The sequence below is a fragment of the Leuresthes tenuis genome, unplaced genomic scaffold (assembly GCF_036924035.1).
Source record: "Leuresthes tenuis unplaced genomic scaffold, fLeuTen1.0.hap1 SCAF_15, whole genome shotgun sequence".
NCBI lineage: Eukaryota > Metazoa > Chordata > Actinopteri > Atheriniformes > Atherinopsidae > Leuresthes > Leuresthes tenuis.
The window spans coordinates 5015401-5036193 of NW_027325369.1; the positions used below are offsets into that span (position 1 = coordinate 5015401).

Genomic DNA, 20793 nt, shown 5'->3' on the forward strand with positions numbered 1-20793 from the left:
CAGAAAGTAATGAGAGGGGGGTAGGAATAAACCAACCTAAGGTGTAAAATCAGAAATCATCATCAACGAGTATCTTTAAACTCCAAAATGTTAATCAAGATCCAGGTAATGGTTATCATAAGAGCTTGAATAAGGGGAATTGGACTTCTTCTTGGATCTTGAAGACGTTTCACCTCTCATCCAAAAGGCTTTCTCACATCTAAAATAGATGGTAGGGTGTATCAGCTTATAAGCAGAGAGATTTTGAATAAAAAAATCACTGAACCCCTTGATCCCTCCACTATCTAGTTTGGAAGGGAAGAAGCCTTTCGGATGAGAGGTGAAAAGGGTGAAGAAGTCCAGTTGCCCTTATCCAAGCTCTTATGGTTTAAACTTCAAAACACATCAAAGCTTTAGGTCAAAGCCACTTATGTGAACCAGAGAGAACTTTCCATCCAACCAAGATCTCGATTTGGTTCAAATGCATACTAAAAGACTGTTCCACTGCAGAAATTCAAAGCAGGGAACTGTAATCACCTCACACTTTTGATACATCTGAAAAAGGAAAATCTGATTATTTTTGGTACACTTTACTCTTCCTACTTCCTCTTCATTTCGAAATGAACTTTTTCCCGATATTCTTTTAAAGCAACACCGGTATCGCTCCATTGCGCAGGCGCTAGATACTTTACTGTGAGCAGTAACTTCACCGAAGAGCCCAGCGCGCCCCTCCGCCTGTATATCATCATCATCATCATCATCATCATCATCATCATCATCATCATCATCATCATCATCATCATCATCATCATCATCATCATCATCACCCGCTCCAGCATCGCCAACAACAGCTTCAGTGTGATGAAACAGCGGAGGACGGAGACCCTCCAGCTTTGAGACACTGGATCAGCCCGCGGACAGGTACGGATATTTCATTTGCGTTTAGAACACCCTGAAAACGTCCACTTTGCTTTATTCTTCCATTTGATTTTTTTTTTATTTGATAAAAAGTAACTGAACGACTGATCACGCTGGCGGTCTAAACTGTACGGAAATTCACAAAAGCTTTTTTGATGGAGTTTTTCTACAGTGGTGCAGCTGGTCAGAGAGTTGGATTGTGGGCAGAAAAGCACAGATCCGTCTGTGTAGTGTGTCTAAGTGTAGGTGTTTTGAATATATTACTAGTACCTGCTGCCTACCTGTTGTGCGCACACAGGTAGGCTAAACCTGTGTCCCTGACCCACACGGTCTAGACGTGTTGATTCTACACGTTATATGTGTATCAGATGCACAAAAACAAGTTTTCTGGGGCAGTTAAACTTCAGCGGATGTGAACTGGGGCAACAAACACATTAGGAATCAAACATCAAACATCAACAGGAACAGAGGAGTGGAGTCATTTCTATTGGACTCTATGGCAAAAATGGTAATACAGTGTACTAATATTTTTGGGCCTGGATTGAATTTTCCTCATGATGATTTAAAAACAGAAATAAAAAGTGTTTGAAGTAAAGCTGCGGTAGAAATGAGAGAAGAGATCGGGTCGGTTATACCTGTGACATTCTCTCAATGCCCTTTATCTGCAAAAGTGGAGTACTTAATTTAAATTTTCTGCTAAGAAAGCTCCAGAGGCTCCCACCTCGGAAAGTCTTCCCTATGATGAATCTATTGATGGACAGAAGGGAGAGGAGGATTTTTTTAAAATCTGCTTACATTATTCTTTTGAGAAGAAAAAAGAAAGGATGAAGAGGGAGACAGCAGCTGCTCACTGTGTAGTTTTCTTAAAATCAGGATTCACTCTATGTGGAAATTCTGAGGGGAGAAAAATCCCCACTATCCTTGTAGGTTTGCTACAAACATCTGGAACTCATCTGCGCAACTCCTTTGTGTTTATGTGAGTCTTGTTCTCTACAGATGATTGTAGGGCTTTGACTAATAACATTAGCCTGTAAAATAGACTAATTATTTCAAATAAATGTTAACACAAGACAAAAGAAAAGAACTGGGGATGAAAAAAAAATCTAATTCATTTTCTTAATCTGTTTTAAGTGCCTAAAGAAAAAATAATTGCAGTGGTTAATTAAAGCACCTGTTAGATAATACATCTTGTCGATCAACCTAAATCATGACAGTTTTAATGTCTCATTGTCTAAATGTGAGATCTTTTTTCAAAAACCTTTGCTGGTCACACCTCCTTGGACCTGCATTACTTTTTTTTTTTTACCAGGTTCAACCCATGTGTTTTTTTAAGGCCTGTTTTAACACAGTTTGTTCATCAAGGAGACAATGTTGGGAAGTACTTGAAAGAGATTTACATTTTCAGTGAAAAATAATTACTCCTGGAATTCCTGGAAGTCCCACCACGAACTCCAACACAACCCAAAAATGCTTTGGAATTCCTTGGTTTATTTATTTTTGAAAAACATTTATGTTTTTTTTTCTTTCTTTAAAGCAGAAACTTCAGGTAATTCCCACCTTCATCAAACAACTGTCACAGATATAACTGCCATTAATGAATAAATTATCATTTGAACTCATTTTACATCCTTTTTATTTATTGATTAGTATTGTTAGCACCTTTGACTGGGACTTTTTAGCTGCAAATCCACAAATGACTTCCTCAAAGTAATTTGAGAAGTTACATATTTCCTGTTTCATTTACACTCAAACCAAAGTGTGCTCACATTATAGTGTTTGGGTTTGCAACCTAGTCTATGATATTGTTAATGGATTCTCATTGAAATGCAGTTGGTCAAATGTTAAAGCATAATTATGTAATTATATAACAGGTAACATCTTAGCCAAAGTATCATACCTTAAAGTACATTTGTTTTAGTAATTTTGATAAAGCAGAAATGATTGAAAAATAATGATCAAATCTTGTAATTTGTCAGATGACCTTGTTGCTTCCCAGTGATAAATCCTGCATTATTAGTCACATCTAGGTCAGTGTATTATGTTTTTGTGCCGATGGACTGTGGACATGGGTAAACGCTGTACATCTGTGAGGCGATTACTTTTCACCACTTTATCATTTCATTCAATAACTTTTCAAAGGATAATATAGTACTTTTCACTGCATGACATTGATCTAAATTCTGTAACTATGATTATATCTCTGCAAATTCAGAACATGTGATTGTCTTATGATAATATCCCTGACTGTAATAGGTTTAATTACACATGGCTTATATTGCTCAACAAAATAGTTCAAGCCCAAACTCCTGACACAACATGAAATAACTAAGTTGGTCTACTGTGCAAAACACTACAGTTTCACAACAAAGCCTCAAAATGTTGTCATAGTCTGTTGGTTTTGTGTTCCGGTTTGCATTTTGTCTTTTGCTGTCTTGTTATTTTGATGCCATGTTTTCTTAGTTGTCTTAGTTTATTCTGGTCATTGCTTTTGCTGTGCATCTGTTCTATGCCTTTTCCTCATGTTCCCTATTTTGGTTTACTCTACTTCCTGTTTTATTTTGTAAAGCTTGTCTTGAGGAATTGCTTCAGTTACTTTTACACCTAAACATTTACACCACGGGTCTGTTCTACAAAGTAAGATTTCTGGCTTTGTGTGGTAACTTCAGGTTCAGCTCTGGATTTTCCAATACCATGAAACTGGTTCTCTTCTTACTGGCTTGTATCACCATGGCAACTTATCATGGAAATATAACCAGCAGGTTAGATTCTGAGATCAGAGATGAACACTGCCCCCTGACCAATCAATTCTCTTAAAAAAATAAAATATGTATCGGACTGAATACACTCTTTCACTCAGTAGCATATACGTAAGCCTGTACATTCAGATCCACATTCATTTTACATATATTTTTTGATTGTTTAAAATCACTGGACAACTAAATCCCATACTGAGGACCTGGATGACAAATTTACCATTTTGATCACATTTTATGTACATTATGTGTATGTTGAAAAGACCATTAAAAACAGTGTTATATCTGACAGAATTCAGACTAAGTCTTTGTCACATGCCTCAAGAAATCACCTGTAACACATTCTTTTGATAAAGTACGCAACCTTAAATCATTAGATCTTCTCGATCTACAAGGATCAGCTTATCCTTCCTGCTTTGGATGCAGCAGCTTGTGTTGCTTTTCTAACTGTTAGAAATATACAATTGTGATTGGTCACATGAACACACACATATCCAGTGTCGGGTAGCATGGGTTGACCTGCAGAGTTGAAAAACTTCATCGTAGTACTGCTTAGTGAGATTTCTATTGTCAGGAATAGTTAAGCCAGATAACAGAAATATACCCTGAATATGTTGAACCTGCTTCTTAGTACAGGCCCCAGGCTGATTGCTGTCTCACCTCTTGTTTATCATTAGTTCTCTCTGTATTTTCTGTCTGGTGTCTGTAGGTCTCTGTCAGATCTTTATGTGTGAGCGTCTGTGTGTCATTCCTCATGGTCTTTTTTTCTTCTTTTTCTTAAGAATCTGTTTGCTCATCACCTGCTGCCTTCTGCTTGTTGGTCTGCATTGGGGTCTTGTTGTCCATCTCCATATCACCACCTCATGATAGATTGTACAATTACTAAATTTTCTTTACTCTTTTCCATATTTAGATACAGCTTAAGTTTCAATTTGTCAATGTATTCAAAGCCATTCAATTTGTCATTATGTCCACTGTCCACCTCTTGAAGGCGCAAATCTACAAGTCCTTGCTAGTTTGAATCTCATTCTACACTCATTTCCAGTCATTCCACTATTTTACTAAACTCCCATTTGCAATTCCTTACTTTTACTGTATATTGCAGTCTCATCTGCGAATGGTTAGGGTTAGAATTAGGTATAAATATTACAAAAAACATAGTTAGATGGTTACAGAAATCTAGACATTTTTATATTCATCTGTCATGAAAATGAAATAATTCACATTTTTTTCATCGTGATGGACTGGGTTAGGGTTTGTTTAGACAAGGTATAGGGGGTTAATTACTCGTCGGATCCTCTCCCTACCCTTTCTCACAATATATCCAACTAATCCTTTTACAGATTGAAGTAAATCCTCCAATGCCCACATTTTTGTTACACTCCAAAGATTTTAGTTTCATTATCAAATCAGTAGTAGCACAAAACAGTAAACAGCTGTACATTATAATTTTCAGTAGTTTCAGATTTTGTCCTTAAATGTCCAGAGCATTTAAAAAAAATCTTATTCTTATCTATAATGGCTGCTTAGTACTTTTGATATCGATCTGCTATCTTAATGAAGGTTCTTGATAGTGTACTGGATATGAATGAATGGGACTGGATAGTGTAATGTAGTGATTGCCACCTTTCATGTGGGTGACATGGGATCAAATTCCCTGCATGAAAGGTACTACCTCCAGTAGGGGTCCTCAGGCAAGACCTGCTTACCCTGACTGCCTACCAGTGTAAGTCGCTTTGGATAAAAGCGTCCACTAAATAAATAAAAATGAAATTTTCCCTTTTGTGGCATTTACTTTAAAATGTTTCACAGTCCAAAATATAACTAGGTTCAAGCCTAAAAATCCTGAGTCACATCTTTGTAATGGCCAGGGATTTTATTGGACTAAAACACTTCATTTAAATTCAGTAACCACTTGAAACGTTTATTGCTTCAGTTTGACCCTGCCAAAAAGGTGATTAGAAAAGTGTTTTAACATTTCACGTCTCTGCAGAGGCATAAGCAAAGCAACTTCCTGTAAATGCTGACATGAACATGTGAACAACTACGTTCAGAGCTCAAACAACACGTTATTTAGCTACAAAAAGAGGCATGTCTGCAGCGTCACGCTTGGCATCAGTATTTAAAATTTTGAGTCTGTTACGTTTCACATCACCGCAGAGTAAATGCACTTTGCATGAAAATGATCAGACACAAATCATGTGCAGAGCCTTACAGGCCTCTCAAACTGCTACCTACAGAGGAGCAGAACAGAGACCAACCAGATTGACCACACTGATTCCCTCCAGAGGAAAAATATGAGCCTCTGATGAGGAATAAAGGCTGTATTGTCTCTTTGCTGAGATGATGATGAAGGGCAGAAGCAATTCCAGGTTTCACAGAGAAGTCTCATAACAACACAACCCTGTCCTGGTAGTGGTAATTGCTGCGCAACAGCACACATGAATAACCCTAAATCAGCTCTCAGCCTCGTGTGTTCAGGAAAAGTGCACTACTCAGACAATCAGAGGCATAAAATCTCAATTGCCCATCCCCATGGCAACAGCAACTGCCTGTCTGATTGTAGAAAAGTGGCATCTCTGATAACTTGTCACATGAAAAGTCTGCCTTTCATCACTGAGCATGCTGTTATTGTTAGCTGGTTTGTAGATGAAAGATGAGTAATTTATTGATATAATTTTAAAAGTGGTGGCAGTTTAATAATATACGCACTGACTGGTGTTGCATCCATTCATTGTTCTTCTAATTTGTTTACTATGACCCACTGTTGTCAAGAAGAGAAGGTACCCTGTACTGGATACCACTTAGACAGACACCAGGGCTACCACAGAGATAGACAGACATGCATGCTCACACTTATAGCTATGTCTCGTTTAGAATGACCAGTTATTTAAATTTGCATGTCTTTGCACTCAGTATCAAGTGTTTCAGTGTCAGAAAATATTGGTTGATGCATTTAAGTCATTATCCATCCCGCAGCGGGGGAAATTTTCTTGTCACAGCAGCAGCAGGATACAAGATAGCAGGTGACCAAAAGGAGACCAAAAAAATTGAAAGAAGAAAAAATTGAATAGAATGAATTAAGAAAATGTTTACAAGAGAGTAGCAATCTAAAGATAAAAAAGTAAATATTCATTATAAGCACAGATAGCTTTCTTACAGATACCATGTTACATCAGCAGTGGTTGTTGAAGGCTGATGGGATGAAAGATCTACAGAAATGTTCAATCTTACACTGTGGAAGCAGCAGTCTGTCGCTGAAAGAGCTGCTTAGAGCCCCCACAGTGTGGTGCAGGAGGTGAGAGGAGTTTTATGTGATAGATGCAAGCTTGGCCAACAGCCTCCTCTCCCCCACCTCTTTGATAGTGTTCAGGGAACAGTCGAACACTGGCCCTCCTGACCAGCTTACTCAGTCTCTTCCAGTCTCTCTCTGAGCTTCCAAAGCCCCAGCAGCAAAGAGCAGTGCAGATGCATCCACTGTTGTGACCCTTATAAAGTTGAATTCTCTGGTATCAATGAACCAATATAATTGTCTCCTGAATTTACTTTAAGTTTCCTAGAGCTTTAAATTTATTTTTAAGCTGTTAAAACTAGTGGCTAAAACATGTCTGTGTCAGTTATTTTTCGCCAACCTCAAAGTCAAAGCATTGACTGCAGCAGACTGTGGAAACATTCCCATAGATCACATGATCATGCAGGCAGATACCACCTCTTTACATTTGAAAAGTAAACAACCTCTAGTTGTCAGAAGAGAAGTGTGAAGTGTTAAAATGGCATCCATGAAAGTGAAGGTTGCATTTAAAAAAGAAGGTATTTTAGCCCTAACCATAATCTTTTTCTAACCCTAACCAAGAAGTTTTGATTTCTAACCCTAACTAAGTGATGCTATTGCCTAAACCCAAACAATAAGTGTTATAGCTTGGTCCTAACATGTCATCTTTACATGTAACCATGGCAACTGCAAAATAACATCAATAAAGGTCCTGGTTACATTGTAGAAAAATATCTTTTAGCCCTAATCGTAATTGTTTTTTTGCCCTAACCAAGTAATGCTATTGCTTAAACCCAATCAGGAAGGGATTTAGGCGTTTTAGTAAAGTGTTGTCGTCTTACAGACTGACCAAAAATCAGATGTATAAAAATAGTTGTCACATGTAGATCTCAACTGCATGTCACATGAATGAGTAAGTGTTTAAAGCAACAACAAGTTGGGAAACTTACAATTATGTGCTTTTGACTTGTTTTGAAATACACTGACTTTTGGGGGGCTGAGATTCTGTAGTCCATGGTTTCAGCCCTGCACCACACCCTTTACCTTTATGATAACTTGACATTTTTGTGGGTTTTTGATGGCGTCTTTGTGGGCCTTTCAGCGTGACAACAAATTCACAAATTTGTTTTTATGACGGTGGTGTTCCATCCGACAAATGTAGGGGGAGCCAAAGAGCAAAAATAACTTATGAATTCTTGTGTTACTTTAAAGTGACATGCATTTCTGCGACATTCCCCACCACTGTATCCTGTTTATGTGGATGTAGCAATATTCCTACTACTATGGGTTTGCCAATACAGAGACTTATGAACAGCAGTTTTTCAAGACAAATGTTTTAAAGCAGGTCACAGCAATGTGTCAACTCTAGTTGTTCTAGAGTCCTGGCACACTACTGCATATCAAGAAATAGAGTCTAATCAGAGGTTTAACGCAGCTGTGTTAATCAAACCCTCCTGACACTGCTCCCTGAACCATTGTCCTGTCTCCCCCTACAGATTAGCCAGTAAACAACACATCAACATAGCAGAATGTGTGGCTTTTTAATTGAACGACTTGATAACAGCATCTCCTCCAATGTGGAAACACTCTTATGAGTCGTATTTCCTTCCTGGCGCTCGTAGGAGTGACAATTTACAGGACAGCGGCATAGGTTGTGTGAAGGGTATGAACAGACAACCTACAGTATATGGTCATATCGATAGGTGGGCTTGTTCGGTAGTGAATGACTAGCTGCTGAACATAGTTGATCATTTGAAGGGCCAGATATTCACCTCAGGGCTTGGTGGAAACCGAAAACTTGGCTATATGCTTTGCTTAAATCTGCCCAAACTAAGAGTGAAAGTAAAAACAGTGTGTCTAAACCTAACCAAATAGGGACTGAAACCAAAAGTAACACTAGCATAAAGCAAAAAAAAAACCAAAACACAGCCACTGAACAAAATTTGTGCTCATGTCACCTCCTGCCCCAGTATTGCATTTTTGTCCAAATGAATGCCAGAGTTATTTGTGTTGTGTTTATTAACAACTTCAACTTCAAATCTGTTATTGGGTGTTTCAGTTACACTGTCTAGTCACTTTGTTTGGTCTTGTTAATGCTGTAAGCAGTAGTTATAAGTGCAAGCAACTTTCACGTTGCTATGTCACGCATCATAACTGAATCAGAAAAAACTTTATTTATCCCTGAGGGGCAGTTAAGATGCAATATCACATTGTTATTCTAAGTTTTTTAGATGATTGCTAATTTACAATTTCAAAATTGTCTGGACAGGGGCATCTTTTCCACTGTATTGCATCAGCTCGTCTTTTAAGAACACTTTGTAAGCATTTGGAATCTGCCAACAAACTCTTGTATTTCTGAGAGTGAAATGGTTTACCAATCTAAAATCTATATATATTGTTCAGTATCACTGCTAACTGCATAGATATGCAACTTATATCTGTGCCCCAGTTAGAGTTATGAAAACAATTAGTAGATACTAATCAATATTAAAAATTTGTCATTGATTAAATACTCATTTTTAACAGCATTGATACCAACACTGCTGACTTTGTCTCCTCCAGTTGACACATGGGTTCACACAGCACTGCTGCAAATAGGCAGACAGTGTCTATTTAGTCCAAACTATGACATGTCAGACATAAATATCTGAAAAAAAATAAAGTCTGTGGGAGCAGATCAGTGGACACTGAATTTTGATGATAACAGTAACCTATCACTAACGTGATGGCAAAAAAGCTTGTTGAAATGAAAAAGAAAGGTACTCTGTCTGTCAGGTGACAATGGAGGACAGAGATGCTCTGTGGAGCTAATCGTCTTTGAATGTGCTCCTGCACCGAGAACCTTCTGAAAGGAGTCCCACTTAAAATTGGCCCTTGATAAGCCTAAAAAGGCCTTAGAATCGGGCTCCCTTTCATAATGATATGTAATAATAGCTCTTACACAAGACTGTGATTTTCATCATACTGATGAGTTTGACAAATTGCATGAGACACCAGTTTCTTCTTACACCAGAGCTTTCAGACTAAGTAGAGAAAAGCTCATTCAGTTGTCAGTAAGAGTGCTCTGTTTGCCGCTCAAAATAGGCATAAAATACTACAAATACTACAAGGGGTGGGCTAATGCTGTATTGATAAAGTGGAGGTATGTTCTTATGATCTTGTTGTCATAGAAAAAGCACTAGCACCTTTCTGCCAAAGAAAAGAGCTATGTGGACATGGACCCTACACTCTGGAATCCTGAGATCTAAGTAAAACTCCCGTTTAAACAACGGTTATCAAAAATATTAACTTAGCTGGTAGCATACGTTAATGTTAGCAGTGTAACTATCAGCAGTTAGCCAATAGCCACATTAGCTGTCTCTTAAGGTATCCTTATGCTAGAAGCTTGCTGCTCAGCTTGTCTGAAATCATATATATGTATATGAAAGTATATATTTTTATATTTCACATTTTGATACATCAATTTTACACTTTTAAATTAAATACTACGTTTACGTGTTTATGAACAAATTACTGCATTCTGTATTATTTTTATTTCACACAGAACTTTCACTTATCATGTGTTTGAGTTTTTGCATTTCCAAGGAGATGAGCTTGATTTTATTGTGTTTGACAGACTAAACACATCTTCCAAAGTTACTGCCTTTTCAGTCAATTGTTCCCATGGACAGCGTTTCCTTCCTCAAATTAAGGTAATAAAACGGTATGGAAAGGACATGAGACAGGTGTGGTGGCTAAATGCATGTTAAGGCACTCGCATATTGAACTGACAGCCTGTTGCTGTTGCTCCTTAGTTTATTCAATAAATGTCTGTGATTGACCGTCATCTGCTGCTTTTGTGGTGTGTTTAGGATAACTTGCACTAATTGGCCAATATTGCTGGCTAATTAAGGTCGACTGTTTCTACAAACTTTACTGATTAGGACTGTCGTGGAAATTATTCCTGAGTAGTTGTAACGAACAACTTGAACAATGTTCTGCACCATTCCATAAGCTGTGAGTGTGATGAGTTTATGTACAAGAACCTTGAGAATGCAGAGTGTCACTTTAGCCAGTTTGAGGAAAAATAGACGAAGTGATAATGAGCAGAGAAAGAGTGTCGACAATTTTGTGACTGGTTATCATCAGCATGTGTTTTCTTCCAGGATGACTGAGGTAATGAGCTCTCTGGAGCCAGGGACAGAGGACTTCAGTGGAGGAGGAGCAGGAGGAGATCAGGGTTCAGTATCCTTCCTACTGTGTCTGTGTGTTTTACTTAAACCTGATTTAACTGAAGCAACTTTAGTTTGCCCTTTGAGATTGTGTTGGATATATGCAGAACTAATGACTTTACATAGTAGCATCATTGTTAGCAGCTAAACATTATACTGTAAGCATTTAACACACACAAACACCTGTGTGTTTTTGGATGAGTTAACGTTTAAGTTCAATATCTACTTGAAAATTTTCGTTTTGTAGACTTTTTGCACATTTTCCTGCCTGAATTCATGTGGTGTCTAAGCGTCTTCGTAACAATTAGAGCTAAAGTTGATTGAGAAGTTTTCCATTTCAGTAAATGTTCATCAATCCATCCATTTTCGATACCCGCTTAATCCATTGGTCGGGTTGTGGGAGGGCTGTTTTTTTTTCTAAATTTCTCTCTAGATTACATTCAGTTTAAACAAAAATTAAAGTGTAATATTACATATTGAGCTAAAGTGCCTGAAACACAATCAAATTCTTTAAGTTAACCATCAGAGTAATGAATGAATCCATCTGCTGCACCCAGTTGCAGTTTTTCTAATGCGCATTGTTGTACTCATATGCAGCATGTTTTAATTTCTCCAAATATTATAACTCCCCTGTTAACCTTACACAAGTTTTAAACAGATCTTCCCAGATACCCATGAAAGGTACCCAAAGCTGTCCAAGAGGCTTCCCTCTATCGTGGTGGAGCCAACAGATGCTGCAGAGGTTGAGAGTGGTGAGCTCCGCTGGCCGCCAGATGAGCCCAGCACCCCAGAAACACAGACTGAGAGACGGACTGCAGACGAACAAACTGGAGGTAAAGAGGAACAAAAGCTGGCCCTGTTCCTCTTTTGTATTTGGCTCAGTTACAGTTTATGCAGAATCAAACCAACCAATAACAAATGAACCAGATGAAGTAAACAAAGATCACATGGACTCATCAGCTACATTGTCTGTTGCTGTTTTAGGTGCATTTACTTTGAACTTTTCTTTTAAATTTCTACGCAGTCACAGTTTCCAGCCTTGGGTTTGGGACCCTTTTAAGGCTCCCAAAATATGTTTGGGTGTCCATGAAGTTGACACATTTGTTTGTCTTTGCTTTGTGGTGGAGTAGCTGTACCAATCTAAACTTGTTTAAATAATTTATATTCACTTCTTTCTAAAAAAGAAAAAAGATTAAAATCTTGGAGCATTTTGTTTGAATTCTTATTAAGTAGTGTTGACTAGTATACTGTGAACAACAGGAACAATTGTGCAGGATGTAGCTGCGCTTCAGCGGAGCCACAGTAGAGAGGTCTGATGGACCTATGCTGTGAAGGAAACATAAGGAACTATTGCTGGTGTGATCTTGTTGTTATTTAAATTGTGAGGATAAAATGAATGGATGGATGGCTGCCTAGATGGATGGCTTTATTAATCCCATGGGGAAATTGTATTGTGATAGCAGCCTGGAACACTAAACGGCAAACATAGTAATGCATTCACAATAAAGAAAGCGAAGGTGCAATACACAGTTTAGGAGAGGTTGAATTTTAGGCACAGATTATTTTAGATAAAGATACTTTGTGTTGTAAAACATTAATAAATATTGCTGTCATGCATACACAGTACAGAAAAAAGAACAATATTTGTATTTGAATGTACTGAAGTATAAAGCAGCGTAAAGAATTTCATGACTATAAGTTAATACATGTTCTTATAGCTTTCCTGTCACAACCTGCTGCTATTTGTGTCAGTTCATTTGCATATTTCACTCCTGACTGGTCATCAGAAGTTAACATCCGTTTATTCATGCTGTGTCTATAAAGGTTACTTCCTGTAATTTCTTCCTGTTACAGCTCTTTATTCTATGAGCACACTTTACTTTCATTCTCACTTGAGGAAATATTCAAGTGTAGACATCAGGTGATTTACTCCTTTTGTGATTGAAGGCATCCATGAATTGAACAATGAAAGTCAATATCAGGTATTGGAGTTATACAAGTCAGAATAAATGCAGTTTTCCAAGTAGTTGGTCATTTGAAGGCTCATGTTGCACCTCAGTATATGCCGTCCAGTGCGAATTTGCCTCTGGTTGTCTTTATTTGCATTCATGCAAATAAAGTCTATGGAGGAAGGAACAAAAAATAAATGACAGATGCATTTATAATCAATGAAAAAAAGAATGAGAAACACTTTCATGTTTACAGCCATTATGAGCATTTAAGCATAGATTTAACGAGATGTATGTTAATGCATAAAGTCTTGCAGGCTTTGAAAGCTATGTACATTTCAGAATAGAGTTGTCACGATACCAAAATAAGTAACTACTATACTATACCAGACAAAGTATCATTCCAGGTATTATCGCGATACTGCTGCCTTTTTTATTATTTTTATTTTTATGAACTGCAATGTATTTGTACAAGTTATAAATACTGTCTTTTTGAAAAATCTATTTGACAATAATGTTTCCTCTCCAACATAATAAATCATAGAGGACAACATACAATAAGAACTGATTCCCTGTGAAAACTATATTTTTATGTATTTTCTCGGTGCTTTATACTTTAACATCTTTTAACTCTTCATTCTTCAGCCTGTTTATGTTTATGTATTTATCAGACGCTTTTATCCAAAGCGACTTACAAATAAAGATATAACTAGCTATATAAAAAGCTAACAATAAACTACATAGAAGGAACCCACTAGTCCGACTCTGTCAGAGGTGACAGAGTAGAGATAGGGTGCAGGCATAGAAGGAAGTACAGAAAGATAAATTGCAGAGATAGAGGGGGTATTGAAGTACAAGGCAAGGTTCTGGTAGCACTCGGTAGGTCATTCCACCATCGTGGAAGACACATGAAAAGAGTCTGGATTGTCTTAAGCGTGGTGTAGGCACTGCTAGATGACAATCCTGTGACGAACGGAGGGACCGAGTTGTGACATAAGCCTTTGCAAGAGCATTCAAGTAGATGGGAGCCGTTTCATTAAGGACTTTGTAGGCTAACATCAGTGACTTGAATTTGATGCGGACGCTAAGGGTAGCCATGATTTAGCTGTAGCTCTGGCTTATTTTAAGGCTTCTGTCACAGCCAACAGAGCCATTTCAGTGGAGTGGCCACTGTTAAACCCAGATTGGTTTGGGTCAAGGAGGTTGTTTTGTGAGAGGTAATCAGTGACCTGCTTAAAGACCGCCCTTTCAATGGTCTTATACAGAAACAGGAGGAGAGAGACTGGCCGATAGTTCTCCACATGAGTCGGAGGGAGGGAAGCTTTCTTGAGCAGCAGTGTCACCCGAGCTTGCTTGAATGTGGTAGGAAATGTGCACGATGTCAGTGAAGCATTAATAACATATGTGACTGCTGCAGTTACAGTAGGTATGATGGATTGGAATAGATTAGATTACTAGGAACAGGGTCCAGCGGGCATGTAGTAGGACTTCTTCATGTGAGAAGTTTAGATACACAGCTCTCAGTGAAAGGGGTGAATGAAGAAAATGATGCTGTAGGACTTCTGCATGCCAAGTTTGTGGCACAAAGTTCAGGAGTGGGCAGTTCGGTAAACTGTTTGCTGCCACTTTGTCAGTAAAAAATGAGGCAAAGGTGTCTGCCGTCAGATTGGTAGCAGTTGGCGGAGGTTAAGTAGAGTTTTGAAGGTGGAAAAAAGTTTCCGGGTGTCAGTGGTACTGTGAATCTTGTCAATGTAGAAAGACTTTTTTGAATCAGTGACACTGGATGAGAACAGGGGCGCCGATTTATGTTTCTGCTGGTGGGTGCTCACCGTGCTTCGATGACTCGTTGTTATTTTTATCCGCACACACGCACACGCTCTCTTTCACAAACACACACAGTCTACACACTGGTGATGCATACGAGAAGTTAATGTCAATGTAACCTAACGCAAAAGGCTCCGATGAAGATAAAGGAAAAACAAAATCCACAATCCAACAGTGCAAACCTCACAAAATACTTAGTTTTTTGCAGCATCGTAGTCTATCCATGGGTATTTACCTTTCCAGCTAGCTTGAAAAGTCCGACCTTTTTTCTGCCTAACATCTGCACTGCTACTGTCCTCAGTCGTTGTAGCAGTGTCCTCACTGGAGTAGAGTTCTCACTGGAAGACGGTCTCGGGTCGGTGAATATTTTTGGTCTTTTTGTGACAAATTTGTCCATTTTGTTGGCTAAATCAACCACGATGCTAGTTTAACAGCAAGTTGCCATCCAGCCTTTTTGGCGGTTTATCTGACATCACAACGCAATGCTTTAAAGGGGAAGTTCGTTTTTTTTTTAAAACCTGGACCTTATTTCTGGCATAAAGTATGTTCATCTACTCACCGATAACAGTTTGTTGAAAGTCGGCATCCTTCAGAACATATTTAGATTACTCGAGATCCACGTATATCCATATACCAAATAACAGGGCAAAGACAATACAGCCTCTAAATAAGACATTATCTGTTTTTATTTCACCAATACTTTAAGATGAATGAACAAATGAACGCGTACTATTGCACTTTTAGCTCATAGCTGCCACTTTGTTGTTATCCGGGGCTATCGAGCTCCTTATAGGAGGGTTTCTACACACACGTTTAGTGGAATGACTTCATCGACGCGTGCTGCAGCAGCATAGTTTATTTACTGTTAGGATCTTTTGATTTGTGCCATTTCCTTTCGGCAGCTCTGAGGTTGGTGCGCAATGCGCGGAGAGTATCATTAAGGCAAGGGTGGGACTGGGAGGATCGAGCGGGTTTGGTGGATAGAGGACACAGACTATCCAGACATGAGATCAGTGTAGAGCAAAGGGACTCCGTGGCATCATTAACCTCAAGGGAGGAGAATGTGCTGGAGGTCGGAAGAGCGGAGGCAACAACGGAGAACAAGCGGGTGGGCGACAGGTTGTGGCTGAAGGAAACTATAGGGTTTAGAAGCAGAGGGTCTTCTCGGGAGACTCACTCTGAATTGAATGAAATAGTGGTCAGAAAAGTGTCAGATAGGGCCTCTGTGACACACTTTCTTGTGAAAACGAGATCTAGCTCTTTTCCAGCTTTATGAGTCGGAGGACTGCAAACCAGTTGTAGCTCAAATGAGTGCATTAATGTCAGAAAATCTGAAAAGTTAGGACTGTCAAGGTGGATATTCATATCACCAAGGACCATGACAGTAATGCTCAGGGATGGAAGAGAGCAAGTTGTCTAGTTCATCGAGAAAGTCACCGAGTTTGTCCTGGTGGGCAATATAGGACAACCATGTAGATTTTGACTGGTGCAGTGCCAGTTACCCAGATGGCATGTTATTCAAAGATGTTGTATTTAGCATTAGGTAGCAGTTGGTTGTATTGTCATTGGTTGGAAATGAGCAGGCCTGTTCCATCACCTCTCCCAGATGTACGAGAGGTGTGGAAGAATGTGTGGTTGGTCAAAAGTGCTCAAAGTATCAGTGAGAGCCAGGATGTCAAGTGACAGGTGGTTGAGTGTGTGGTTATTTTTCTCTACGACTACTTCCTTCCTCCCACGTAGCAATGTTATTTCCTCAGTAGCAACACATACTGTTAAAGGATTAAGATTGCACCAATTCCAGCATACCTCAAGTGCTGATCTAAATAGTTATGATACTACAGGAAAAACAAGTTATCTAATGCTGCATCAGATTATTTTTATATGAATGGTATCTTGTTTTTGTATTTCAGAAATATATCCGCCAACAACAGATATTTGTGTGCTCTTGTGCACCATGTGTGATGTACACATTAGGAGTTCTAATGAACAGCTTTGTAAATTGAGCAAACTTATTGTGTTCAGAAATGTTTGAATGCACTGGGCTGACAGTGTTGTCACTCCACTGGCTCTAGATATGCAAACACAAAGTTTTTTAAGAAAAGCATGAAAAATATGGGGTTAGAGCCTGACTCATCCTTCCTACTGTGATCTCCTTTGCTCACTTGTTGAGAGTTGAATAAGTCCTACACAGTAAAGGGTTCAAATTGTACTTTAAATCCAGTCCACTCACAAGCTTCACATTCACAGGAACAAAACAATCCACCTGATCGGTCTAAAACATAATCCACAATTTGCATGTTTTTCCAGATGAGGAGGAGGCAAATGCTGGAGTGGATGAAGAGGCGTCAGGATTGGAGATGCAGGACTCCAACTGAACCAGCTCTCCTCATGTGAAATACACTGTTACTGTGAGTGTGTCCAGGCTGGGATGAATGATAACAAGCCTAATGAAAGAGGGCCTTGTGAGGATAGACAGATTAAGGGAGACATAGGAAGGCGGGTAGAGAAACAGATTCCCAAACCCCAGCTCACGGGCTTGGAGCCAGAGTGGTGTTGACACCTTCAGAGTAAACACAGACAAGGTGTCTTTGTTTGCATGCACACATCTACGCTTGCTCTTACACATATCAGTGAATATAGATGAATGTAAGGGACTAATATTTTAATATTATATTCTGAACCTTTTTTTCCCAGATGGCTTCTTTGAAATGAACAAAAGATATAATACAGTAACTTTTGGTGGCAGACATGTTTTGATGTCAAGATTTCACTTCCAACATGACTGCTGTCACACTTCCAGCTTTGTAAATAAATTCACAAGATTGATTGAGTCTCTCTGGCTCCAAGCCCTCATTGTCCAGATGCCCATGATATTGTCTGCACATCTGGTCCTGACAGATATTTCTTAATGCTGTATGAAGTTTTTAGTGTGTGCCATACTACCACTAATGGTAGCTGCTGTATTTGTGCAGTTTTTCCATGAAATTTAGATGTAAATGACATCACTGTTAGGCATTGACTGCTGTAGTTTGGTGATCTTCGTCTCACTATTCACTTTGTTATAGTAGCTACAAGTATTTGATTAAGAACAAATCTATCTCTTATTTTGATGTTGTATAACATTCCTTGATATATTATTATATGTAAGCATTGTCTTCATACAGTAGATGTTAAAGGGAATGTAATTGTGTTGTTTTCCTTACAATATTGGAGCAATATATTCACTGGAATTTCAAGGCAGTCGGTTTTTGTTACAGACATAAAAAGAACCAGTATATTTTAGATGGGTGTTGCTTGGCACAGACATATTTTTTAAAATACTGGAAGCCTAAATCATTGCACAAGTAATAAACCTTTTGAAAATTCTTAAAGAATTATTTCCTTCCTTGTGGCTTGAACTGCAAAAGTTGCACACACTCTGACTGGTTGAGATCTCTGTCCTCTGAAAGTCTGTATGGTGCATCAAGAAACATCTGCATGCAGTAACAGCAGGGTAACACACCCTCAAATAAAATTTAAAATAGTTTAATAACAGAACCCTGATGTTATATCAGCTGTTGAGTTTCGCTCCTCTTTGTTGAGAGAAGTGTAGCCCCCCTTCTATCTACCTGAGACCTGGCAACTCATTTTTGTCCCATATAGGGGTCGTGTGTCTGAGACCTCTTCGTCAAGCAGCAAAAATGCAACGTCTTTATGTCCTGCTGTAGGGTGAAGCGAACATTGTGAGTCTTCTTTTGGGCTGACTGAGCTTTCCAAAGCCTAAGAAATGCCTGGAAACGAGTTGAAGAGGAGAGCAAGCAGGAGGAGGTTTAAACCACCGTCTCTTGATGATCATTGGGAATGTTGTCAGACTATACAGATAGTTATTTATTTAATTGATAAAAAAGTAAGATACAACAATCCTTGTTCTTACGCAATTCTAGACCAAACAAAGTTGTCAATATTATATTGCATTTCTTATGGTTAATTGGCCTGAATCTTTCACACTGAAACTTTAACCCTGAGGTCTATGATTATGCCGGCATGATCAGATCACATGACGTCATTACGGCTCAGAGCCCAGAGGGTTAAACCTACAATGAGGGATTTTCATACTTAAAACTCATCTCCATTGAAATGAAGTTTTGCTTTTTGAGGCATGAGAAAGAAAAGTCATGCAATGCCTATCAGTGATAAACAAAACATAAAGAATAACAAATAAAGGTAAGAGGAGAAAATCTCACTCATCTCAGGTGAAGAAATTTAACCCTTCTTTGGCCAACAACTCAATCAAACGCAGCAGATACATCATGTTTCAGTGTGTTATCTTTTTTATTGAACTGCACTGTTGTGTCACATTACTTTTGTAACAGATGATCTTATTGCATTCAAGATTAGAATAAGAAGAAATAGCAATCTAAAGATTTAATGTAAATTCTTTGGTCCATTTGAATGAACTCTGTGATACTTCATAATCCAAAGGATAAAAATCTCTCACGTAATCTTCTTTATTATAATGTCCAGTGTTCAAAGTATCTTCAGACATACTTGGAGGATGTCAGCGATGATCTCTTGGAAAGGAACAGAACTGCCAGTTTATGGGAAAACAGAAAACAGAAGTTCTGCAGTAAATTAATGCTTGAAATGGGTACATCTAACCATTATATAAAGAACTCTGGTATATTGTATTCATAGATGTAATCTATCAGCTACATGAGCAGCATCATAAACAGTTGTTTTAACAGGGTCGTATTAATGTTTTACTAGAATCGGCCATTAATGCAAGAGCAGTTGTTTGAAGCCTTCTCGCCTTGTGAGTCTTTAAAGAAAAAGAATGATCATCTCACTGCCAGATATCACGTGTTATTAGCATAGACTCACTGCATATGAAGATGAATGAGACGAATGACATGCATATAACTGAGGCCAGACAATTACAAAAGTGGGCACTGCTACTTCCAAACCTGTTGTCTCTGAAGGCCTCAGAGTACATTAAAATGGACTCAGATACTGAATATAAATGGCAAAGGGATTTTTGTAATTAATAATTTAATCACTTGACACAGTTTCCAATCCTACTTATTTGCAATAAGAATATATTGCACCTTATATTACAAAACTGGCATATTTTAGGCCAAAGTGAAAAGGATTTCGAAACATACCCAATCAAAAAAAACATATTAAAACAAACAAACAAAAAAAACTGAATTATGCCATAACCAACAGAACTGGCAAGCTGAGAGGAGAAACTTACTTTGATACAGTTGTCCCACTTTGACTGACATGATAAAAACAATGATCTGGTCCATACTAGTTCTCCAAATGGGCTAAATAAAATCTTAAAAGAACGGCAGAGCATGATATATTACACTGCATGATTACTTATTTAATAATCACAGCTGTAATTGATTAGCTGCTGCTAACAATTACACTTGATCAACCGATCATCAGCAAGTGTGATCCCCTGTATAAAGCAGAAATTTGGACAGTTTGCTGGTCTGGAGCATTTAAGCATGTGTAAACACAATGCCAAAAAAATAAAGACATCCGCAATGAACTTACAGAAGCAATCGTTGCTGCCAGTCAATCTTGGATTGGTTAAAAGGGCATTTACGGACACTCGGAGTCCATCATTCTACAGTGAAAAAGATTATTTCAAGAGGAAAACATTTAAGTCAGGTGTTAATCTTCCCTGGAGAGGATGTCCCAGCAAGTTCACCCCAAGGTCAGATCATCCAGTATGAAGAGAAATGGCAAAAAACCCAAGAGCTGAATCTCAGACTCGATAGGCCTAAGTTAGCATGTTAAATGGTAAAGTTCATTGTAGTACAATTGGAAAAAGACTGAACAAGTATGGCTTGTTTGGATTGCAGGAGAAAGCTTCATCTCTCTAAAAAGAACATGGCAGC

General features: G+C 38.4%; 1 protein-coding gene across 1 annotated transcript; it reads left to right on the plus strand.

Moving 5' to 3' along the window:
* The first annotated feature begins 659 nt into the window (after positions 1 to 659).
* Positions 660 to 18270, plus strand: LOC140270614 (protein LBH-like). The gene is made up of 4 exons (XM_072365813.1): positions 660 to 900; positions 11067 to 11145; positions 11791 to 11965; positions 17213 to 18270. The coding sequence occupies exons 2-4, from the start codon at positions 11068 to 11070 to the stop codon at positions 17278 to 17280; spliced, it is 321 nt and encodes a 106-aa protein (XP_072221914.1). The 5' UTR covers positions 660 to 900; position 11067; the 3' UTR covers positions 17281 to 18270.
* The last annotated feature ends 2523 nt before the right edge of the window (positions 18271 to 20793 follow it).

What these genes read in the sequence shown, in the direction of transcription:
- LOC140270614 (XM_072365813.1), top strand. Translation starts at nt 11,068, where the DNA reads ATGACTGAGGTAATGAGCTCTCTGGAGCCAGGGACAGAGGACTTCAGT. An exon ending in CAGGAGGAGATCAGGGTTCA is followed by an intron (nt 11,146 to 11,790) that starts GTATCCTTCCTA and finishes AGTTTTAAACAG; the next exon opens with ATCTTCCCAGATACCCATGA. An exon ending in TGCAGACGAACAAACTGGAG is followed by an intron (nt 11,966 to 17,212) that starts GTAAAGAGGAAC and finishes ATGTTTTTCCAG; the next exon opens with ATGAGGAGGAGGCAAATGCT.